Below are 25268 nucleotides of genomic sequence, written 5' to 3'. Positions count from 1 at the left end.
GCTCTTTAAATCTGCCCTCTTCTCCAAGCAGTGGCACCAGTATAAGATCTCAGCATGTTTAATTAACCACAAGTATGCTTTAGTGTGAGGCTCTACGTGATGTTTAAGCTGAGAGGGCTAAATTTCAGACTGCTTTATAATGCAGGAGAAGCTATTTCTGTCGCTACTTCCTACTGTAGCATACTGTTAAGCCACACGCTTCAAAAAGCTCAGTGTGAGGTTTGCATAAATGTGCTACTCTATTTATTTTTTGTGTGTGTTATAAACGTCTCACCCACCTTGGCAATGCTTTGAACTCTTGAATGAAGTTCTTGAATGTGATCCTGATTAGTTGTAGACTGATTTGAGTCAACACTTTGCTATTTTGTGATGCGAGATAATCCAATAACCTTGCATGCTTGGCCAATTAACATATTTTAACAGTAAAAGTGTACATTTTGTATAAAGTGTTTTAATTTCAGAAATTTTGTCTGGTTTTATGTCAGTAATATGTCATATTTTATGAAAAATATTATTATTATTTATAATAATACATATTATTAATATAAATATCAGTATTAAAGGTCCCATGACATTAGGTCCATTATTTTATTATTTTATAATGTTTCCTGGGGTGCCCTTATAATGTAAGTATGTTTTTAAGATAAAAAATGAATAATTTAGAAATAAAAGGCATTTTTCCTTGCCTGATTTTAGCCTCTGATTTGAACACTCTGTTTGAAGGTGCGTGTCTGCTGTGAGACTTCAGTGTAAACGCCCACTGCTGTGATTGGCTGACATGCTTGCATATGAAATATCTAGCATTACATGTGGAACTCTCTCGAAAACTTTTACTATTACAGCTATTATACGCTTTTACTATTACAGCTATCGGGATTAACGAATCGTGAGAAGTTTTTAAAGTATTTAGATCTATTCCCATCACATAAAAGGTTGCAGTGATGAGCATTGATTGAGTACAGTAAGAGCTTCGTTGTGCAGCGTAACAGCGTCATTGATTTCATAACGAGTTTTGGCAAGTGTCCAGATAAACTCACGCTGTGTGATTGACAGCTTGGGCGATTGGAAAGGGATTGTTCTTTGATCGCTTTCTGTATATATTTTAATCACAGTTTAAATACGATTATTTTCATCCTACCAAGAGAAACGGTTTACTGATGCATAAACAGTATTGAACGATTTTGAGAGAAAGATTATCTATCTGAACTTGAACAATTACACATCAGAAATTCACATAACCCACTTGTTCTTCAGAGGCTCGGATGAAGGACCTAAAAAAATACTTTTGTGTTAATTTATACATCCAAACACTGAGCAACTGCCATGCTTCGCTCGTTTGCAAGCCATGATGTCTCTCGAGGAAAAAACAATATGGTGCTCGCGCAGCTCATTTTCTCATGGGCGGGCCAAATTCTCTTTGCGGGCAAAGAAGAGAAAGGGGAGGTGACCTTTCCCCTTATGACGACATAAAGGGAAGATTCTAGATTTGCCCGTCTGAGCTTTCATTTTCTCAAAAATACCCAGGGCTTGGTTTACACCCATCAAAATGTCTAGCCACTGGGGGACCATAGGCAGGCTAGGGGAACTCATATTAATGTTAAAAAACCTCATAAAGTGAAATTTTCATGTCATGGGGCCTTTAATATTAATAATGATAATAATATTTGTTTATATTACAAGTATTATTATATCTGTCTCTGATCCCCAAAAAATTATACATCAGACAGAACTTTTATTTTGCATGTGCCGTGTGCTGAACTCTCTTATAGTAATTAGTAACTGCATGGTTTGATGTTACTGGGCTTTTAACCTGTTAACTTTGTTGGTGGTCCAGGCTTTGGATTCAGCGTTGTGAGGTCTGTGTGTTTTAATGTTCAGGAGGAGCTTGTTACATTGAGAAGGCAGCTTGATGGGAGAGATGGTGATCTGAGGAGGCTGCAGGATGAGACGGGGTCCAGATCCCCAACGCCTGCAGGCCTAGACGGCACAGAGAGAGGTGGGTCATGTAACATAATCACAGCGTTGCCTGTCCCAACATGCCCTTCAGTTTTGTCTTGTCATTATGCTGGATCTGTGATGCTGTATTGACTCATTTAAAACAAAAACTGGAGTAGATAAACTTAATCTGTTTTTATTACATGCATAATTTTTTTTTTTTTTTTTACTTTTATTTTTGTTGTTGCTATTTTATTGTTTTATTTCGGGGGGTTTTTCCTTAGTTTTTTTGTTTTTGTTTAGATTTTTACTTTTTATTTTGCTTGACATTTGCTTTTATTGGTCTATTTAGACTTTATTTATTGTTCTGCTTTTATGTTTTTTTTTCTATGTAACTTGTTATGCATAGCACTTTATTGGTCCAATAACAGAATACATTTAATATCATTACTCTGTCTTAAACAGTTTTCCATACTGAGGAAACATTAAAAAAGAGGCTCAAAGAGAAACGTAAGGGGACACATGTCTACCTTCTACACATTCACCCTTTTTCATTTTTTAATCTTTGTACTATTTTTGTCCTCTTAGTCCTCTACTTCCTGTGCCTGCATGTTTGGGCATGGTACTCATGAAGCTTGCTTTTCTATGACACAAAGCAGTGCAAATTACAGACTTACAGGAAGTTAATGGATTTAAAAATAGCAGTTATTAGGTATAGGAAAGTGCCTGCAATTAACACTCGCCAAGCGCCAAATGCGAGTAAAAATTGGAGTTGGCGAGTATATGAAACGGTGTTAATGGCCGGTAACATTTTTATGAATTCTAACAATGCAATGTTGTATAAGAACATGAACAAACGACACTCAGAACAGTTGGCGGGTCAGTGTTGCATCGCCACAAAAGTTAAATCCTTGCCAATTTAAATATTCAAGTGCAAGAAGATGCGAAAGGGATCTCAATTCATTACTCGCACACTGTGGGAAGTTTTCTGTGCCTCAACATTTGAAGCACGTCCCCAGAAATCTGCACAAATACTGAATTGAGCTCTTTTTCACCACTTCTTGCGCTTGAAAGAACACATTCACACAGTGTATCCTAGTTAACATAGTCGGTTGTGTCTTAAAGGGATGGTTCGGAGTAAAATCAACCTAGGGTCCTTTGCAGTGTTGGGTAAGTTACTTAAAAAAAGTAATTAGTTATAGTTACTAGTTACTTCTCACAAAAAGTAACTGCGTTAGTAACTGAATTACATCATTACAAAAGTAACTAATTACCAGGGAAAGTAACTATTGAGTTACTTAAAAAAAAAAAAAAAAGTTTAAATATAAGAAATTTCTTGGATACCCCCAATATGAAATGTTAAATGAATGAAATTGACACTAAATAGAACATCTTATTATTATAAAACATTGTACACTAATCTACACTATTTAAATGTTGCTGTGGGACAATGTGAGAGACACCTATTAAGGCTACGTTCACACTGCAGGGCTAAATGCTCAATTCCGATTTTTTGAAAAAATTCGATTTTTTTGCAAGGCCGTTCACATTTCCAATTAAATGCGACCTTTTGTGATCTCCTGTGTGAACGTGAAATGACCCAGAAGTGACCCGCATGCGCAGAAGAGTACTCAACGGTCAACGACGTCACTTGTTGTTTGCGGAAGTAGGCAAGTAGCTAAACTTTAACTGTGATTCTCTCTCACACACACACACACACACACACACACACACACACACACGAGCACGCGCAGCGACCGTTACACAAGAGCCAGACAGCAGCCGCTGACCTATCTAATATCAGATTCAGCACAAATAAGTTAACATAACGTATATATAATGGCCGTGGGATTTTTTTTTTTATTATTAACGGGCTCGTCGAGGTCGACCCGTTCGGCAGATTTACCTCAGCTCGACGAATATGCAGTCCGTTTTCAAACCGACGACTACTTCAACGCAGAATTATGACGTTTTCCGCGTATCAATGACGTGCGGGTCGGATACATGCGACCTGGCCGTTCAGACTGAAGTCGCATTTCAAAAGATCGGATATGTATCGGATTTGGGACCACATACCCAAGTGGCCTGGGTCGCATTTGAAAAGATCGGATCTGTGTCGTTCAGACTGTCATGAAAAGATCAAATACAGGTCGCATAGGGGCAAAAAAATCGGAATTGGGTCGTTTCAGCCTGCAGTGTGAACGTAGCCTAACTTAAATATTAAAATATTATCATTACTATAGTGCAACAATAAAACAATATGGTTTAGAACTTTTAATATTTATTGCACAGACCACAACTGGCCAACAAATAAGTCTAAAAATAAATTATGCTTCTTAAGAAATGTACCAAAAATAAATAAATAGTAGCCTAATAAAAATATACATACACATACACTGGTGCATATAATTAAAATGATAAAACTCACACACCTTTACAACTGGTAGACATTCTGTATAGCCTACTTCAAGTATTTTCTTCCTCACAATAGTAAGTTTAACAAAAAGTGCTCTCAATATAATACTGAACAATGTATCAACATAAATAATAATAATACAATATAATCTTTTGAGGGGTTTATTTTTATAACCTACAGAGAACGTCATCATCAGAGGTTATTTTAGCCAAATTAGTCGTGTTTGCCACAGGAGCTCACAACCGTCAAACAAATATGTTTGAACGTTCCCTGCAGGTTATTTTGGAGTTTATGTTATATAAACTAATTAAAATATTGCATATGATACCATATGCTACAGAGATTATTCAAATGCTGATATGTGTAATTTATTTATAAATAAAGTATTTATGCTCGGACACATTCGGTCTCTGTCGCGCACTGTCGAGTGCGTTCTCGGACACACTCGGTCTCTCTCGCGCACTGTCGAGCGCGTTCTCGGACACATTCGGTCTCTCTCGCGCACTGTCGAGCACGTTCTCGGACACACTCGGTCTCTCTCGCGCACTGTCGAGCGCGTTCTCGGACACATTCGGTCTCTCTCGCGCACTGTCGAGCACGTTCTCGGACACACTCGGTCTCTCTCGCGCACTGTCGAGCACGCTCGCGGCATTCGCCTCGCTTTTGTCGAGTCCCGCGCCTCATAAACACTCACAACACCAGAGAAAAAACTTTGCAGCTCCTATGGCTGAGAGAGAGCCTACTCGGATGAAAACCGCTTCAGTGAGCTCAATTATAGTAACGCCGCATTTTTATTGACAGTAACGGTAACGGCGTTGTAATGGAGGAAGCAGTAATTAGTTTGATTACTCGTTACTGAAAAAAATAACGCCGTTAGTAACGCCGTTTATTTATAACGCCGTTATTCCCATCACTGGTCCTTTGCACCATGACCTCGAGCCAAACACCCCCCCCCAGAAGCCTTTTTTCCCTTGGTCGAACATTATTCAAGTTAGAGCTTATTTAGAGATATCAGCCGTATGGCTTAGTGCAGGCGCTAATGGATCCTAGGCTGTATCTTGTAAATTACCCCACTAATAATGCCCAGAATGGTACCAAACTTCTACAGTAGTACAAATAGGTTCTGTACTCATAAAACGAGGCATTAGAAAGTTTGTAAGTACATCAGGAGTTTATTTAAATAACACTTGCCTGATGACTAATGCTACTGCTAACCCACACGTCGAGGTCACTTCAGTGATTATGGAAAAGCATGTAAAGGTCCTGGCAGAAAGTGATGCATAATGATGTAGTGTAACGACACCCAGTTCCAGGAATGCACTAATATTTTGTTGGTAGTACCAGTTTGCAACAATTATTAGTTAACACTAAGTTGTCAACACTTCGAAAAATAAATAAATAAACGTCCGGGTTAGCGGTAGCATTAGCCATCAGGCAAGTGTTATTTAAATAAACTCCTGATGTACTTAAAAACTTTCCAATGCCACGTTTTATGAGTACAGAACCTATTTGTACTACTATAGAAGTTTGGTACCATTCTGGGCATTATTAGTGGGGTAATTTACGAGATACAGCCTAGGATCCATTAGCGCCTGCACTAAGCCATACGGCTGATATCTCTAAATAAGCTCTAACTTTAATAATGTTCAACCAAGAGAAAAAAAGGCTTCTGGGGGAGGTGTTTGGCTCGAGGTCATGGTGCAAAGGATCCTAGGTTGATTTTACTCCGAACCATCCCTTTAAGTGAATGTAAATAATTGAGAAAGAAAACGCATGTGTACAGTATCAGTGTACAGTATACAGGATCCGTGCAGGTCTTAAAGTGACAGCATCCTAATAATCCTGCTTTAGGAGGATTATTAAGAGTAAATCACTCACTGCTCATGTCTGTATAACTTTTTAAACTTTAATAAGCATTAATCTAATTTATAGTTTAATTTATACGGTGAAGACTATTTAGTGTTATTTTACATTTTGATTACAATTCTGTACCTGAAAATTGTGAATTTTCACTGGTATCTAAAATTTTGGTGTCATTACTGTCAAAAATAAGTAATAATATTTATGGCTGGTAAATTTTCTTAAGTCACCGGTCATTGGCAGGTGTGGCAAAAAGTTATATTTTAGATCCAGGAAACGAGTAATATATATCATTCCTTTCTTATGTTGTAGCCCTGACAAGAGTCAGATTGTGGTCGCCATCTGGCATGTCACATTTACATGATTGTCTGTTTGTTTCTTGCCTGTCACCTCCTACTGTAACACCTCCTGTTCCCCAAAGCTAGTTTCTTCACCTCACTTCCTCTCTTCCCTCCATTATCAGCAGCTGACCGTAACCCTTGTTCACACTCCTCATGACCTCACAGGCTGGACGTCCACCCTTATCTGTGGCTGTATACTCTCACGTTTAATCCCAACAAGCTCCTCCTCGCTTCTGTTATGTACATTTCTCATATTTATCACAGAAGGTCACTGTTGTATTTCAGCTCAATGTGTCTGTCTACAGTTTATGTGATGCTAAATGTCTGAGGCCTAATGTTTCTTTGCCCTTTAGTGTTATGAAATGGTCTTTAGTTAACTAAGCCTGTGCTTTGCAGATATGGAAGTACAGAGGATGAAGAAAGCAATGGAGTCGTTGATGGCGGCAAATGAGGAGAAGGTAGTTTTGGGTCAGAAGTTTCCCATTGCTTTTGAAAATCTTAACATTTAATGCTGATAATGATGCTTTGTGTAGGATCGCAAGATTGAAGAGTTGCGACAGTCACTGATGCGTTACAAGAAAGTGCAAGAGATGGTCATGTCAGCTCAGGGGAGAAAAGGTGATTTATTTTACTAACTTTTAATAAAAACTATTCCAAAGGGATGTGAATGAAGTGCATTTATCACTCTGTGTTATTTTTATATTATTTATATACTATTTATTAATGGTTTGAAATAGGTTTTTGTATATTGAGTTTTTATTTGAATTTAAAATTTAGTTTAAGTTTAGGAATTTTGTCGTGTACTTCTGTTATTTTATTAGGTTTTGTTTTTAAACATTTATATTTAGCTTTTATTTTTATTATAGTTTTAGTGCGAGTAATTTAGTATTAATGTATTACAGTTAGTTGACAAAGCAACATTTAAAATGTTTGTCTCTTTTTTTTTTTTTTAAGTTGACGTTTTTATATTACTCTATTACAGTAAAGAGAAACACCATGGGGACTTTCCTTTACAGGGGGAACAAATCATAATATCAGGGGAAAATTATATTATATAACATTATATTATACTTTATTATTTAATACTGTATTATGAATGTGACCTTGACATGTTTTCTAGATTAAACTACATTGGGCCCTATCTTACACCCAGCTTTTTTGCTAGTTTCAGTCCGACGCAGTTATCATTTTCACGTCCTGCGCCACGTTGTTTAAATAGCAAATGCATGTGCGCCCATGGGCTGCTGGTCTGAAAACGAGGTGTGTTCTGGTGCTTTGTTGGCATGTTGCTATTTTGAGGCAACATAAATAGACTGCGCCATTGACCAACTGAAACCTGGTCTAAAGTCAATGGCGCAATATTCTTTTTTTGTTATTTAAAGAGCGCGTTAGTAATGTGCGGCTATAGGCGGGTCCACAACGCGCGTACACTCTGCTTATTGAACACACAGGGACACACAGCAGCACACAAACATGTCAAATATAAAAAATAAAAGGATTACAATGTAAAAGATTATTATTGTGTACGTAAAGATATGGTGGAATCCGGCTTGTCCCGTAGATGGTCTGCTTGCGCACTTTTACCTCGCACACGAGCTGTTCCGTTATCGCTCTGGAGACGCGATCGGTCTTTCCACTATCATATTCCGTCATGTAAATAGCGAATCTGCCATGGCGCAAGCGCAACTGGCATTTAAAGGGAATGGGAGATGAGACTCTGATTGGTTTAACACACCCATTACTCATTAAGAGAATAGGGACAACCCTTTAAGACCATGCGCCAGCAAAAGTGGATTTGGACACGCCTCAAGTGAACTTGCGCTGTGCGCTTTAGACCATGCGCTTATATCGTTAAAATAGGGCCCATTATATTAATTATAATATAGTATATTTATTATATTATATTATATTATATTATATTATTATAGTACTATACTATGCTATACTATATTACATTACACTTTATTATATAATACTGTATTATGAATGTGACCTTGATATATTTTCTAGAGATTCACCCAATTAGTTAAATCCCTTAACATGCTGTTGTTAAGTGACAGGCTGTATTTGTTCTTATGGTGCTGAGTGGCGTGTTCCCTAGCTAATGATCTGATCTCCCTCTTCTCCTGTCTTTTTCATCAGATAAGGTCAAAGACGGAGACAGTGATGAGAGCAATAGCGACAGCTCCCTCTCCATGTCCACCCCCCTCTCCGTTTCCATGGACACGGAGAAGTCTCTGCTCGCTTACACAGAGGAAGTCGCTGTGAGGGGTCAAAATGAGGTACAAATTTCATATAGAATATCCCTCGAGGTTATACCATTCACTTTTGGTTGTTAATCTGCATATAATATTTTGTTTTGCCGTGCCTAATATGAAATCACTGCACTGCAAGTTCCTGCAACCTATAATGTTCTTAATTTAGAGCAACACAGGCTGATTGACAGTTCAGCAAAGTTGTGTTGTTGGTGTTTTTTTAGGCTAAAAGCACAACTGAACACTTGTAATACATGTAGCTGGCTCATACTGTCACTGACGAGCTGAGTATCAGATAGATTATCATGGAGTGACTATGTCTTCAGATATTACTGTTCAGAAGCGATGGATCATTGGAATGAGACGTATGCAGTAGGATTTCTCAAATTTTTTGAACCAAGGACTCCCAAAACTTATGTTAATGAAATTTGACATTCCTGTAATCAGTGTTATTTTAGTGTTATTTATATACTATTATTGTATTTATTAATATTTAATTAGCTTTTATTTTTATATTTTGAGTTTAATTTAAATTTAAATTTGTTTTAGTAATTTTATGTGCTTTTGCCATTTTTATTAGTTTGTTTTTAGAGTTCTAACTTTCATTAAAAAAAATTTCTCAGATTTATATTTTATTTTATTTCAGATTTTTTTCAATTAATGAAAATTATTTTAATAGTTTTTTTGAACAATAACCACTCTCTTTAATACAAAAAGAAATGCATTATTTTAATAGTAAATTATTTATATATTATGAAAGGTGTACATACTGTAGTACTGATGTAAAAATAGAAAAAATATTAGTGATGTTTTTACTGCATTACAGTAATGAGAACTCATTAGAGACTCAATCAGAATATGTAATAGGGTAAAATGTACTTTGTCATAAAAATGGTCAAAATGCAAAACAAAAAAATCCTTAATAAAAACGCTCAATCAAAATAATTTAATTAAATTATATTTATATAAAATATTGTATTTTTATGCTTGAAAGGTTGTTTGAGGTGGACCTCCGTGGGTCTGCATTTTGAAAAAATACTGTTGTAGAGAATTTACTGTTGTGAATTTTCCTTTGCATATTCTCTTCATATGTAGGCGGCTACATTTGTCAGTACATTCCAAGTGCCATCGTTCACAGTACCATCCCCAGACAAAGCAGACAGCGATTCAGTACTGGAACACATGCAGTCATCAAGGTACAATCTCAGATCAGTACATTAAAACACACATTGTGTCTGCTGAGGTTGTTTTTTCATGCAGGCTCATCATCTGACAAACTCTGGACAAGCAAACATTCGTTCATATCAAAGCTGTGGCTGTAGGTTTACATCCCGAAGCATCCCATCTATGTTACAGCCTACTAGCTAAGCATCCCATTCTCCATGTTGCACCTTTTCCTTTCTTGTGTTTTTATGATAGCATCCTCCTTCCGTCCTTTGAAATGCCTTTTGTCTATTATCTATATCAGAGTTCATGACGATCACCTTCTTCAAGCTATCTCATCATTCTATGGGGTTTTATAGTGTCACTTTCTCACTTTTAGCACATCAGTGTATGTCTGTCTATACACCTCACCTCACTGCTTACCCATCATGCTTTGCCAGCACCTCTGCATCCCAATGCTTGTGTGTTTGTCCTTTGTAGTGATAAAGAGTGTCAGGAGCCAACACAATCACAGGAGACCCCATTACATGAGAGTCCCGAGTGAGTATGCGTGTCTGGTGGAGTTGGGTTACAACAATGGCACATTTTGAAATGCCAGATTTTGGGTAACCTGAAATGCCACTATTATTGTGAAACAAATTGTGTGTCTGACACCTTAACATGGTGGTTTGATAACTAGAAGATGCCACTTATGAACATCTGTATGTTGGAAATAGTGATGGTAACAATGTCTTTTCATGTTTTAGAACATCAGAGGTCACTAAATCAGGAAGCCAGGACAACCTCGATGGAAAAGCCAGTGAAAAGGTGAATTTCAGCTTACTCGAGACTTGACTTGAGAAAAATTTAAAATGAAAAAGCCTTATTAGTTTTCATTAGGGATAGGAAATATATTGAATACTTGCAATGTAATTGTGAGGATATAAAGTAAGATAAACAATTTCTATTTAGCCATTTTTAATTCTAGAGGTCTTTAGCAGTAGATCATAGGCCAGCAGAGGTTATTCTATTCTATTATTAACAGAACCAATTTTTTTATTACATACATGAAATTATTTGAGGTTTCTGAAATGTTTTCTTCCTGTTCTTTTAGAGCAAATCTTTTGATGAGTTCAACAAGATTACAACTCTACCACCCAAATCCCCATGCTCTTCTCGAACGGCTGAGGATGACAGCTTCGGCAGCAGGAAAATGAGATCTTCCTTTGGACGGGGATTCTTCAAGATCAAGGGAGGGAAGAGGACTGCTAGTGCCCCTAATTTAGGTGAGACTATCTTACTTCTAGATAAATATGCCCTTGGTCTGCTAAAGTTTCACTGTGATCAAAAAAGCGACAATAACTTTGGAAAAACTGTGCTCTGTTTGTATGTACAGTAGCAGACAATCGTTTGGACATACAGACTTTTCACTTTTAGACTAAAAAGTTCACGAGTCAAACATATGCCTGGTACTGTATGTATGCATCTGTTTTAGTAGTAGTACAGACACTCTTTTATTGGCTAGACCTGCTGTATGGCCTCTCCGGAGAAAGACAAAGCAGAACTTGGGTGTGTTTTTATTTCTTTCTTTCCCTTCAAGGAAAAATCCTTCAACGCAATGCATTTTGTTTTTCCAAACATAATAATCTATTGGCTCTCTGACCATTTTGTACCATATCAAACATAATCACTGCTTCTGCTATTATAGAGGTCATATGAAGTGCTTTTATAAAGGCTTGATTTTTGCTTTTGGGGTCTACTAGTTTTTCATACTTGAATGTTCAAAAAACACATTATTTCTCACATTTTATATTGTTGCCCCTTTATTGTGTATACGTTGGGCGGGAATTATGTAAATGAGAAATATTGTGATGTGCACTTCCCAGAAGAAACAGTTCAGAAGGAGTTCAGAAACCATTCTTACTGATATACAGAATAACTCTTTGGAGTGGACTTTTTACTTTGTAACTTTGCAGACCTTTTTCATGCTCAAACAGCAACATTACACAAAAAAAGCATAATAGGTTAGGTCCCTTTTTAACCAAATTTAATGTCATACTTGAGACTCAAGGGTGCTTGAGTAATTACATTGTTCAGTTCAATAGGGGTTGCAAATTAGCCTATTGGCTAGAAACCTTTTATGCAACACATCTACACATATTGTGATGGTTTTGACGTGATAATTATGTTTGTAATAATGTGCGCTGCATTGTCCCTGACAAATAAACGAATAATAAAAATAAGTTGCTATATGAATATAGAGATCCAACAAGTATTTTAATGATTTTGAAAATGATTGTGATCTCTAACATATTGTAAAAGGGACCACATAGTTTATTTTAGTTTCATTCAAGCTTTATTTGAAAAAGTCTGTCTTTCTGAAAATAAGCAATTTAGGGCTCAAGTTGGTTTATTTTCATTTCTTTACTTCATAGCAGGAGATGATATTAAATGAGGTAATGATAATTGTTTTTTTAAGTCCTCTTTGTCAAAATAATAGTCTAAATAGACGTGTTTAAACATTGAGCTCTTGTGGTAACCAGCGTGAGCCCTTCAAGATGAAGAATATGGAGGTTCTGTCCTCATCACATGTTATTTTGTGACCACATTACCCAGCACTCAAATATTCAGACCACATTCTCACAGCTCTATATGTGCCCTTCACATCTAGACTACTGTACGAATGTTCGTTCAGGCTGCATTTAGTCCCATTCAACTACAGAGATGTTATTACTTTCATTGTGTTAACTTGCATGTCAGCATGTGAATTTGTTCCGTGGTTCCACTCCTAAAATAAACCCCATCCAGTTGTTCTTCAGTCCAGACGAGAAGTCATCTGCAGTCTTGCCCCGTGATGCTGATTCCAGTAGTTCAAGGAATACGCTGTAATTTTTGGGCTTTATTTCTTTTGAACTTCCTGTTATTCATGACATTTTTACTGCTCTGGTCTCCAACTGAACAACTGCCTTGTTTTTTCTTCCTTCCCATAATCCTCAGTTTATTTGATGCTCGACTAACCATGGCATTGTGGGTAATGTGTTGTGCTGTGGTGACAACAGGTCTTGTGTGTGTGTTTGTTTGCACAGCTGAGACGGAGAGGGACGGCACTGACCATCTGGATCTGGCAGGCATGCCGCAGAGGTCAGCTGACAGTGACAGCACACACACTCTCCCCATTTCTCCGGAGGGCAAGAAAAAGTCTAAAGGAATCAAAGCACTCTTTGGAAAGTGAGTATGAAACGGAGGTGCAGTATTGGATGTTTTGGACATCCAGCATATTTCATATCCTAGAAGTGTCGTTAACTAAAACTATTAAAAGTAGTTTTTGTTCATTTGAGGAAAAGCAATAAAATAAAGCGCTGAAATAAAATAAAGTATTAATATTAGATTACACAAAAAAAAATTAGACATGTTGCCTTGGTAACTAAATGAAAATAAGTTTAAGCTAAATATAATTTTAAAAAAAACTAATGACATGCACATAACAAAATTAATAAAATCTAAAATTAAATTAAAAAGAAAAGCTAACTCAAAATATAAATAAATACTATAATAGTAGACAAATATTTATCTGTTTTATTTAAAGTATTATTTTATTGCAATTTTCATTATTACTTAAATTGAATATTAATAAAAAATAAATATGTTGTTCTGATTTTCTTTAAACGTCTAAGTAACCTTTTTTATAAACAACACCCTAATTGTAGCAAAATAAATGTATATTTTAATGTGTATACAGTATAAACATACAGTATATATGTGTTTGTGTTGTTGTTGTTAGTTTTTTTTTAGATAAATGTGGAAAAACTTTTGTCAAACTGTCATTTAAAGCATGTAGTATCAATAAATCTGTAATCTGCTTAGTTAACCCACATCAGTTTGAGATGAACTTGATAAAAATGACTTTCTCCTCTTCTTTGAAGACTCAAAAGAAGTCAATCAACCACATTCAACCTGGATGATAACCTATCAGAGAGTGAGTTTAAACGGGGTGGAGTCAGAGCCACAGCTGGGCCCAGGCTGGGCTGGTCACGTGACCTGCAGAACACCAACAGGTCAGTATTCACAGCGACACAGGATAGAGCACCTCCTCAAATTGGAAAGATCTGCTGTTGGTAAAGACACCTTGTTGACGGGTTCATATGCATAGTTGTTGATTTATTGGTTCAGTTCCTCATTAAAAACTCATTTATTTTGTTGTCAGAGTCACATTTTAGTAGTACATGCTGTGTGAGATGTGCTTGTTTGTGTTTTCCAGCGAGTTGGATGCTCCGTTTGCACGCTGGTCCCGGGAGCAGGTGTGTGATTGGATGCAGGAGCAGGGACTGGGGTTGTACGTGAGCTTGGCAAGGCAGTGGGTCTCCTCCGGCCAGACGCTCCTGCAGGCATCCCAGCAGGATCTGGAAAGAGTGAGTTCTTACTCAGTATCAGGATGAGAGCATATAGTGGAGTCCAAACTTCTGAGACCACGTTTAAACCTCGTAATAATAAGTTTTCCTTCTGAAGTTCATGTTTAAGGACTGTTCTGCCCTCTCTATGCAGGAGATGGGAATAAAACACCCTCTCCACAGGAAGAAACTCCAGCTGGCCCTGCAGGCACTGGGCTCAGAGGAAGATGACAACAAGGGCAAACTAGACTACCACTGGGTGACAAGTAAGGAATTGATGTTTATTTATCCACAGTATCATAGATTGGTTGGTTAAATGATGGTTAAATTAAGGTTAACACTCAGATTGAATCATTTTCTTGATTGATTAATAACTGATTGAACTGTTTTTGAGTTGCTACCTCTTTCCTTCTGTTCTAGGGTGGCTTGATGATATCGGCCTCCCGCAGTACAAGACTCAGTTTGACGAGGGACGTGTGGATGGGCGGATGCTTCACTATATGACTGTGGTTAGTCTTTTTCTCAATCATTTCATAAGGTTTTAATCATTAAATGAAAGGTTAAACTAGCTTTTAACATACGCCGCCTTTCAAAAGTTTGGGGTGGGTAGGATTTTTCAAATGTTTTTGATAGAGGTCTCTTATGCTCAGCAATGCTGCATTGATTTGATCAAAAATACAGCAAAAACTGTAATGTAATGAAATATTTTTACACATTTTAAAATGACTGTTTTCTATTTTTTATATATTTTAAAATGTAATTTATTCCTGTGATGGCATTACTCCAGTCTTCAGTGTCACATGATCCTTCAGAAATCATTCAAATATGCCGATTTGGTGCTCAATAAGATGTTTCCTATTATCATCAAGGTTGAAAACAGTTTTACTGGTTAATATTTTTGTGGAAAATGTGATTTTTGTTTTTCTTTTCTTTGAGGAATATAAAGTTCAAGAGAACCGCAATTTTAATTGAAATGGATTTTTTTTAATAACATTATAATGTGTCCTAACTGAATAAATGTATTAATTCATAAATAAATATAACTTTACTACCCCTAAACTTTTAAATGGTATTGTAATAAGAAACAAGTTGTTCGGTTTGTTGAGTAGCATCAGCTTTCATAGAAAGGTGTGGTAGCATTTTAGTAATGTTTTTCTTCTCCCGCTAAACAGGATGACCTGTTATCTCTGAAAGTGGGCAGTGTTTTACATCACCTCAGTATTAAGAGAGCCATCCAGGTGCTCCGGCTCAACAACTATGACCCCAACTGTCTACGGCGACGACCTTCAGATGAGGTAGGAAGAGAGACTAAACTCTAATTTGGGCTATCCTGTTATTTTTGCACTTGTACTAGCATTCCTTATGCTCACCATCATTTCAGAACAACATAAGTCCTGCTGAGGTCTCTCAATGGACCAACCACCGTGTGATGGAGTGGCTGCGGTCCGTTGACCTGGCTGAATATGCGCCCAATCTGAGGGGCAGTGGAGTACATGGAGGACTGATGGTGAGAAAAGTCTATGTACTCGTTTAGATTATTGATTGAAATGGTTAAAGCTTTACTCATAAGAGAAAATGTGTAAGTTAAAAGCCTGCAAGAGTTGATCTATGAACACTGTACCCCTTAAAGGGATAGTTCACCCAAAAATGAAACTACTTACCCTCAAGTTGTTCTAAACCTGTATGAGTTTCTTTCTTCTGCTGATCACAAAAGAAGATATTTTGAAGAATTTTGGTTGACGGTAGCCATTGACATCCATAGTATTTTTTTCCCACTATGGAAGTCAATGGCTACCGTCAACAGTTTGATTAACCTTCTTCAAAATATCTTCTTTTGTGTTCAACAGAAGAAAGAAACTCATACAGGTTTGAAACAGCATAAGGGTGATTAAATGATGACAGAATTTGTCATTTTTAGGTGAACTATCCCTTAATGCCCCAATATATATTCCCAGCAAAGTTCTTTTTCATTCTTTGCTCAGGGGTAATAAGAAATTCGAAATTCCTTTGCATCGGTATACTTTTAGCGAACATCGCAACCCGTTTAGGTGAATATGTAAATATGTGCTGTGCTTTCTTTTCAATAACAAAATAAAAAACAAAAATGACTGCAGTGAGAAAACAGCGATTAACTCTTTCCCCGCCATTGATGGAAATTTCCATCATTTGTGAAACAACCGTTCCCCGCCGTTGACAGAATTTTCTGGAAATCCTTGTTATACGGTAAAGGGGCGCTATTACGCGTCTCCTGATCAAAACACATGCGAAGAAGATGCAGAAACGAACAATATCTTATGTAATCATATGCATACCGTATGTAAAATAACGCAATCACCAACATTAAATAGCCTATAAATCAAAACTGCCTAATGTTACTGAATGAATTGTCGACCCAGGATGAGCTATAGGACTGTGAAGCTTTAGAGGTGTTGATGGACTCGATCTACTCCATCTGTGTTTTGATCATCGTTCTGAATCCGATCCAGATGTAGTCTCAAATTGCTCAAAATTTTGCTTTTTTTAATGAAACTTACCAATATTCAAATGATGGATCAAATGGTTGTCTTTTTTTTTTTCTTTGTTTCAGGTGCTGGAACCTCGCTTTAATGTGGAGACGATGGCTCTGCTGCTAAATATTCCCCCCAATAAGACACTGCTGCGGAGGCATCTGGCCACTCACTTTAACCTGCTGGTGGGTTCTGAGGCCCAGCAACACAAACAGGAGTGTCTAGAGAACCCAGACTACATCTTACTCACTGCCACGGCTAAAGTCAAGGTATGATGCACAACATCTCCAGGCTATTTACTGCAGAACTGGCATGTGATTCATTAAAATTGGAGTATAAACATACGTTTGTGTCTGTGTCAATTTTAGCCGCACAAGCTGGCGTTTGGGGGGTTTGGTAGGAAGAAGAAGCAAGAGGACAATGAAGAGTATGTCTGTCCCATGGATGTGGAGATGCCCAAAGGACGCAGCTTCCAGAAGGGCTACAGAGGCATGGAGCTCCAGATCTATGATGATGACCTAGATCGATTCGACCAGGTAGTGATAGAAGCTTGTGGGTGCATGATGTCCGGTGGTCAGGATGAACATTGAAAAAAAAAAAATCTGGAATTTATCATTGTTAACATTAAATACTGCAAAACACATGGAAGACTCATTGAATAATGTGTCATTTTAACTACAATATTTTAATTATTTAATATAAATTTATAAATAATAAAGTGCTTCTTTTAATGTCTTTGAAGGAAACCTCTTATGCTCACCGAAACAACATTTATTTGATAAAAAAATACAGTAAAAACAGTCATATTTAAAATATTATTACAGTTTAAAATAAAATAACGTTTTCTGTTTAAATGCATTTTAAGATGAATTAAATAAATGTAAGAATTTATTCCTGTAATAATGCAAAGCTGAATTTTCAGCATCATTACAGTTTCCAGTGTCACATGATCCTTCAGAAATCATTCTAATATTCTGATTTGCTGCTCAAGAAACATATTCTTATAATCAATGTTGAAAACTTTCATGCTGCTTTATGTATTTGTGAAAACCATGATGATGATGTAAGATGTTTTTTTTTTTTTTTTTAGAAATTAATACTTTTATTCAGCAAGGACGCATTAATTTGATCAAAAGTGACAGTAAAAACATTTAAAATAATACTGAAGATTTCTATTTCAAATGAATGCTGTTTGAACTATTCATTAAAGAATCCTGAAATTTTTCACAGAAGTATTAAGCAACAAAAACAGAGATATGTAACACTGATAATAATTGAGCATCAATAATTATTGAGCATATTAGAATGATTTCTGAAGGATCATGTGACACTGAAGACTGAAAATCCAGCTTTGCCATCACAGGAATACATTTTATATATTTTAAAATATATTACAATAGAAAACAGTCATTTCAAATTACAATAATATTTCACAATATTACTGTTTTACTGTAGTTTTGATTAAATAAATGCAGCCTTGGTGAGCATAAGAGACTTAAAAAAAAAACTTTTATCTTTAATTATTCCAAACTTTATTGTATTGCATTATCGGTATTGTATGCTGAGTTGATAAATCGATAGTCAAGAATCTTAATTGAATAATTAAAGATAATGAATTAATGTAATCACTAACACCTTTATGGCTTTGTTCTTCTTTGCATTGTTTTTGATCCAGATGGATGACTCTGAGGGGACAGTAAGGCAGATCGGCGCTTTCTCTGAGGGCATCAACAACTTAACGGTAACAAGCAGCTGCACATCTGATCTCATTTGCTGCTTTATATGTATGTATATGTGTGTGTGTGTGTGTGTGTGTGTGTGTGTGTGTGTGTGTGTGTGTGTGTGTGTGTGTGTGTGTGTGTGTGTGTGTGTGTGTGTGTGTGTGTGTGTGTGTGTGTGTGTGTGTGTGTGTGTGTGTGTGTGTGTGTGTGTGTGTGTGTGTGTGTTCTTGAGCCTAAACTGTGTGTGATGTGTTTTGTACTCAGAGTATGCTGAAGGAGGATGAATTCTTCAAGGAGATCTCCACGCCATTTCCCAATGCCAGCTTAAAGGATGATGACTCCAACGTGTGAGGGCACTGCAGGGACCGTCTCACCCCTAGTGCTGCTGCTTTAATCGGAAGTGACTGTGCCAATTCCTCTGCCAACACCTCCACACACACATCTGAATGCCAAATATATCAATCACAGCCACGTCAACTCATCAAAACACCATTTTAAAGTATTTCAATTGCCTTTCAAGAACATTTTGTTGAATTAATATGTCTCCCGAAGGTAGATGGAAGAATGTCTGCCCTGTTTTTTAATCAGATTGTCAGTGGTCATTTTTGTGGATCGATATGATATGAAAAGCAGTCCTACTGTAGTTTGCTGGTTTGAAATAAAATCTGTGACAGGTTTGTGCCAGTTATGGTGGCAGAAGAGCACAATGACACTTTCAGTCAAAATCAAAGATATATTTTATTAAATTGTTGATAGATTGAAGTTTTACATTGCCAATAATGAAACTAGCATGTATCATCAATATTTGAAATGAAAGCTCTAGGTCCAGTCTTAAACATAAATGTTGGATTTTTTTTTTTTTACCTGTACAATTTATAAAGCCAGTACATGCATCATTACTGCACATGTTTCACACATTTGCATGCAAAACTCTGTACAATATATTTTACATCCAGTTTGTAAAGGTTTGCATGTTATTTAAGTCTCATTTGGATAAAATATTTGTTACTTTAATGAAAGTTCATTGTGAATTATTTTTACACTGCTGCAGTACTTTAAGGATAGCAATAATGTTCTCTTTTATGGAAATGCTATCATGTAGCATGAATGAATCTTTAATGCAATACTGGCATGTGCACAAAATTGTAAGCAGCTGAAAAATATATTTAAAATATAGTGCCACTCATAACAATTTCAAAGTTACATGTTTGTACTTCGTTGACTTTTGCTCGTTTTCAAAGGTGAATAAAACAGTGAAAGCATCCAGGCTTTGTTTGTTATTCTCGTGTCAATTAGTAAATTCTATATGTGACTTGGTAGAGCAGAATTTCTTAAAATAATGAAGTATGTATGATTCACTTTGAATGCACATTCTTGCATACATTTACAAGCAAACTATTTTACTAAGAGTAACATTGCTGCCAAAATAAATACTATAGTTCCCATAGCGATTTTTCTTTTCTAAAATATAAATTAGGCTTTTTTTCTTTTTTTTCTTCTTTTAAAACAAAAAAACAAAAAGCAAATACAGTAACTATTACATGCTTTAAACTATTACATTTTTAAGCTATTTTGTGTAAGGAACTGTTTAAAGTTGATAAACAGCGCCATCTGTTGGACAGTCTGTACAGTTGCTTGCTAGCATTTTATAATGAGTCCGTGTTCTTTCCATTTGATCATAAATCAAAATTGATATAACTTGCTTTCACCATGCTTTCAAAGTCAGGTTTTGAATCAGGTTATATAGTATCCTGTTTTTGCTTTCAGTTTTTAGAAATAAACTGATGAAATGAATCAGTCCTTGTACTTCATGTCAAAAATGTTGACTTTTTCCTGTGTGCTTCCTACCCTTTGTCCTACTGAATATATGTTTTGCACTGAAATGAATCGTTATCTGAATTATCTGATATACAAATTGTTCTTTGTTGTCTCCGTGAAAATGATTAAATCAAAATCCGTCCCGACCCTTTTTACAGTCTATGGTCCCGACCAGTGCAGAGAAAATAAATTAGTATGTGAAAAACACGGTGTCTACCCTTCTTGACCAATCACAGACAACTTATCCTAAGCCCCGCCCATTTGTTGTTTTGGTGTACATTTTCAATCTACTCCTTTATTCTTTTTCGATGCAAATGGTTTGACTCAGTCAGTCAACGTATTGGGGTGTATTCAGTCATGAGATAATCGTCAGTGGTCACTTATATAAGACCTTCAACAAAAGAGGAAAACTACACAAGTTCGCGTTCATCTGTGCACGCGCATCAAAGCAACAACCATGCGCAGAGGGTATGTTGAACACTTTATGTTTTGCATATACACTTGTATGTCTTTAAAGAGCATTTTAATAAGCAGAATAGTTTTACAGAAGGTCATTCAGTGTAACGTTGTGATTTTTAATACCTTGTTTTGGAGACCTCTTAAGTCGCATTTATGTTTGTAAGTTCATGTGTTTATTGTTATTTACAGTATTTTACAGTTATTACAGTTATTTTGCGATTTGATATTGCATTTCTCTTTACTGTAAACCAGCAGGTTAAGTTGTATAAACTTAAATTATATCATTGCATATTTTATGTCCATATAAGTAGGTAGCAGGCATGAAATATACTATACACAAATATACTATATTCATACATACATATGTATATACACATATAATCACACACACTACATTCTTATGTTTGTATGTTGCAGGTATGATTATGGATGGATTATTGTGCTGTTGGCACTGTTTAATTTCAGTGATGCGGCAAGGTAAACTATTTTCCAATTTGACCTGTATACATGAATGCAATGCACTACACCTGATAACTGTTTATACAAGTTTTAGACAATTCACTTTTTTTTTCCTCTACACTCTCAGTCAAAATGTCAACCAGGAGCTTTCGAATATTTTCAATGAGCTCTGGAAGCTGGACGTGAATCGCCTGAAGCCTGGAACTGATTACAACATCACACTACAGGTATCAGTATTTTTTAATGTCCCACAATATTAAGTATAGTGACCAATCATGTATTACATTAAAAAAATCTAACATTTCTTTTAGGGCAAAGCTGGTTACATAGCACAGGGAAGCACAAGTGCGGCAGACCATGCCTCATCCCCACTGTTTTCCAGTGTCGATGAGGCCAAATTGGACGGCATTACCACTTATGCACGTACGTTTCTTTTGTAAAAATCCAACACCTAAAGAAAAAAGATTCTTAACCCCCTTTAATCATTTTGTCAGTTTGCAAAAAAAGAAGGATTTTTCCATGCAGCTGTGCTAAAACATTTAACAGAGACACACCAAGAGTTGCATGTTTAGGCAGGCAGTTAATCTTAAAGTTGATTGGTGGAATGTTCAATGTTGCATTCAGTCCCTTCTTTTGGTGGAGTTTGGGTTAGGGCATATTTTCCCTGGGAAACCACTCATATATTACTTGATTGATGCAACACTTTATCAGAAAAATTTGAATCTGAAATGATATTTTAAAACCCTCATGCATATAAATTTAAATCACTTCACATATTTTGGATTTATGAGGTTGAATAGGATAGCAAAATATACATGATGCAATTTTTATTATTACACATTTTCACATTTACAACACAAGACATGGAGCATTCCAGTTCCGTAAGGCACAATTATTAACATACAAAAAAGTAAACATTTCGACCTTGAGGATCATACATTTTCTGTCTTTTTGCTTTAATTTTGAAGTACTTGAGACTTTAAGGGTTAGTTCACCCCAAAATGAAAATCCTCTTGTAATTTACTCACCCTCAAGCCATCCTAGGTGTATATGACTTCACAATCAGCCAAACACAATCAGAGTTATATTAAAAAATATCCTGGCTCTTCCAAGCTTTATAATGGAGTGAGTTTGACCCTAGATTTTGAAGCCCAAAAAAGCGGATCCATCCATAATAAAAGTAATCCATACGCCGGCTCCAGGGGGTTAATCAATTTTCATTTTTGGATGAACTAACCCTTTAAAAATTCTCACAAAATCACAAAGGAATAAAGTAAAAGAAGGTTTACATTTCTTCCATTTACATGTGTATGAATATGATACCTAACCACCAAAATGACCAGAAATTAAATTGTTTTCACCAACCAAAACTGGTCTTCTGTGATTTTTCTCATCTCTCAACAGGTTTCATGAAGCTTTTGGACAACTATGAGAGGTCCACTGGTGTGGCAGAGAGGGTGACCACAGAGGAGGTGACCGAAAATAACTCCTTTCTGGATGCTATCTTAGATACCGCAGTCATGAAGGTACAGTATGACTCAAATTACACCCTTAACCAAATAAGAAATCTCCTCCTCTTGTTTCTCAAGGCAATAACAAAAAAATGAAAAGTATTTAAAGTACTACATGTAAAGACAAGTTAACTTTTTTCTCGTTGCTAACCAAAATATTGTGGTTGTTGCCTGCCACACCCTGTGGCCGGTTGCATAAACATAGCCATAATGTTAAGACAGTGTCTTAAGTTCTAGTATGACCTACTAGCAGTTAGTCAGGGGCAGTCAGTCTTAGTTTTCTTTTCGTTATCAAAATAGGCTAACTATTTTATGTAACTGATTTAAAAAAGCTATGAACCATCTTAAAGAAAATAAATTGATGTCTAACTTGTAAGACTAGTCTTAGAGGTTTATGCAACCGGCCCCTGTTCTTGACCGCTGCTTATTATGCCAAGAGGAAAAGAGTGTGGAAGGGCGTATTATGATTCTGGGGTCATTAGTTCAGTTTTATATGAATGGTGTTTTACTCCCTCAGCGTGCCCACCGGTACCTGATCGGCAAGGGGAAATCACGCTCAGATCGGAGACAGTTTAAGAGTCAGTTGTACTACATGTGGTTCCGCCTTTATCATAGAGACAGAAATGGAGGGTGAGCAACATACACCAGTGTAACATGAAAAATGTCTATCTTTTATTCCCTATCTGCTCTATTTATAAAATGCATCACTTTCTTTCTTCCAAAAGGGAGGATTCCAGTGGATTTGAGCATGTGTTTGTTGGGGAAACCAAATTTGGCAGAGAAATCATGGGTCTTCACAACTGGGTCCAGTTTTACCTGCAAGAGAAGCAGGATCTTCTTGATTACAAGGGTTACAAAGCCAAGGACAATAATGCGGTACTTCTTTCATCAATAAATACGAAGATAACACAACGATAGATAATAATTGATTGTTCTGTGTGCAGACTTTGCTGAATGTGTGTTTGTTTTTCATCCACGCAGCCTGAAGATGATGATCATGTCTTGAACGTGCAGTTCAGCTGGCATGGTTTGGTCAAGCCAGTGGCCAGCGCCTTTGTTGGTGTGAGTCCTGAGTTCGAGATGGCAATCTTTACCATCCTGTTCCTCACGTCCACTGAGAAGACCACCACAGCTGTGGTCAATCTGGATGAGTACCAGCTGGAGATGGTGGTGCACAGACATGGCCGCTCTATCGGGACCGCTTATCCCAAGCTGATTAGCAGCAACAACAGACACGTATAAATCCCACATACTGTGTACTGACAATAGCTTTTCAGATTTTTTTTTACATTTTTTAAAGTTAGTTTTTAAAGGCACATTGTAATTTTAAATGCGTAGATATTTGTTTTGTATTGGAGAAGTCTTCAATTTAGATGCTTGTTTACTAATATGTTAAAGGAACACACTGACTTTGGGACTTTAGCTTATTCACTGTATCCCCCAGAGTTCGATAAGTCCATACATATCCTTTTCATCTCTGTGTGTGCCGTAACTCTTTCTGACGCACCCACCGCTAGCCTAGCTTAGCACAAAGACTGGAGGTAAACGGCTCCAGCTAGCATACTGCTCCCAATAAGTGTAGCAGTGCTTCGCCTTCTGAGAATATAGTTCCCAATATGTATACGGTTAGAAGATGTCTGTGTCTCATGTGACATTGTTATTTGTGCACGCTGTGACTCTACAAATCACAACATGTAAATAGGAAAATGTTGGCGTTATTTTGTCACTTATTGGGAGAAGTATGCTAGCTGGAGCCGTTTACCTCCAGTCTTTGTGCTAAGCTAGGCTAGCGGTGGGTGCGTCAGACAGAGTTACAGCACGCACAGAGATGAAAAGGGTATGTATGGACTTATCGAACTCTGGGGGATACGGTGAATTAGCTAAAGTCCCAAAAAGTCGGCGTGTTCCTTTAACAAACAACAGTATTCTCATTTAGAGTTTTTCTGTTTGCCTATTTTGACCACGACTGCTGTTATATACATAGTTGGTTACGGAAAATAGAGCTTTCACATTAAAAAGAATTTCTTGATCCACTTGTGTTTGTTTATTTGCAGAACTCATTACATTTATTTATTCGACTATCTCTACGATATACGTCACAATGGTGAATTAAAGATAATCGCAACTTCTGTATCATGCCAACCTTAAAAACATGCTATAAACAACTTATAATTATTGCATAATTGTTACACATACAGATTCATGGCCTCATATTTATGAAATTCATTTGTCACACCACAGCACTATTTAAGTTAACTGCAAACAGTAAAGCATACAAAAATAAATCAAAATAAACAATGTGATTCAAAATATATTATTAAAAATATGGTGACCAGTTACCCCATCTATATACACCAAATATTCACAATGGGTCCAAACTCCAAAGGTTTAAAACGTTTAAAACCACTAGTGAAAAGGCTTCTATTTAGCATTTTTCCATTCAAAACAAAAAATT

General features: G+C 36.6%; 2 protein-coding genes across 4 annotated transcripts in view; both read left to right on the top strand.

The window, feature by feature from the left end:
• ppfibp1b (PPFIA binding protein 1b) overlaps positions 1-19828 on the top strand; it is a 32979-nt gene extending 13151 nt beyond the window's left edge. Inside the window, exons 8-27 of one of the 3 annotated variants that reach the window (XM_082181926.1) lie at positions 1879-1996; positions 2401-2445; positions 6949-7010; positions 7086-7170; positions 8695-8834; positions 9903-10003; positions 10452-10511; positions 10718-10778; positions 11065-11236; positions 13037-13178; positions 13874-14005; positions 14209-14359; positions 14493-14604; positions 14759-14847; positions 15511-15633; positions 15720-15845; positions 16926-17114; positions 17214-17381; positions 18521-18586; positions 18831-19828. In XM_082181926.1, coding sequence (XP_082038052.1) covers positions 1879-1996; positions 2401-2445; positions 6949-7010; positions 7086-7170; positions 8695-8834; positions 9903-10003; positions 10452-10511; positions 10718-10778; positions 11065-11236; positions 13037-13178; positions 13874-14005; positions 14209-14359; positions 14493-14604; positions 14759-14847; positions 15511-15633; positions 15720-15845; positions 16926-17114; positions 17214-17381; positions 18521-18586; positions 18831-18917 — 2229 coding nt within the window. In that variant the 3' untranslated portion in view covers positions 18918-19828. The remainder of the gene's footprint in view (positions 1-1878; positions 1997-2400; positions 2446-6948; positions 7011-7085; positions 7171-8694; positions 8835-9902; positions 10004-10451; positions 10512-10717; positions 10779-11064; positions 11237-13036; positions 13179-13873; positions 14006-14208; positions 14360-14492; positions 14605-14758; positions 14848-15510; positions 15634-15719; positions 15846-16925; positions 17115-17213; positions 17382-18520; positions 18587-18830) is intronic. The other 2 variants (XM_082181927.1, XM_082181928.1) reach the window with 2 other exon arrangements.
• An 828-nt stretch (positions 19829-20656) lies between these two features.
• On the top strand, positions 20657-24842 carry endouc (endonuclease, polyU-specific C). Its single transcript, XM_082182002.1, has 8 exons — positions 20657-20852; positions 21261-21320; positions 21430-21529; positions 21614-21725; positions 22707-22828; positions 23331-23443; positions 23539-23689; positions 23795-24842. The coding sequence occupies exons 1-8, from the start codon at positions 20842-20844 to the stop codon at positions 24053-24055; spliced, it is 930 nt and encodes a 309-aa protein (XP_082038128.1). The 5' UTR covers positions 20657-20841; the 3' UTR covers positions 24056-24842.
• The last annotated feature ends 426 nt before the right edge of the window (positions 24843-25268 follow it).

The sequence above is a fragment of the Leuciscus leuciscus genome, assembly GCF_965113295.1.
Source record: "Leuciscus leuciscus genome assembly, chromosome: 10".
Lineage (NCBI taxonomy): Eukaryota > Metazoa > Chordata > Actinopteri > Cypriniformes > Leuciscidae > Leuciscus > Leuciscus leuciscus.
Note: the sequence above shows the minus strand (reverse complement) of the source record. Positions and strands in the feature narration are given on the sequence as shown.

Excerpts from the sequence above, each read along its gene's own strand:
- endouc (XM_082182002.1), top strand. Across the intron at positions 21,726-22,706 it reads CGGCATTACCACTTATGCAC|GTTTCATGAAGCTTTTGGAC; the intron begins GTACGTTTCTTT and ends ATCTCTCAACAG. Across the intron at positions 23,690-23,794 it reads AAGCCAAGGACAATAATGCG|CCTGAAGATGATGATCATGT; the intron begins GTACTTCTTTCA and ends TCATCCACGCAG.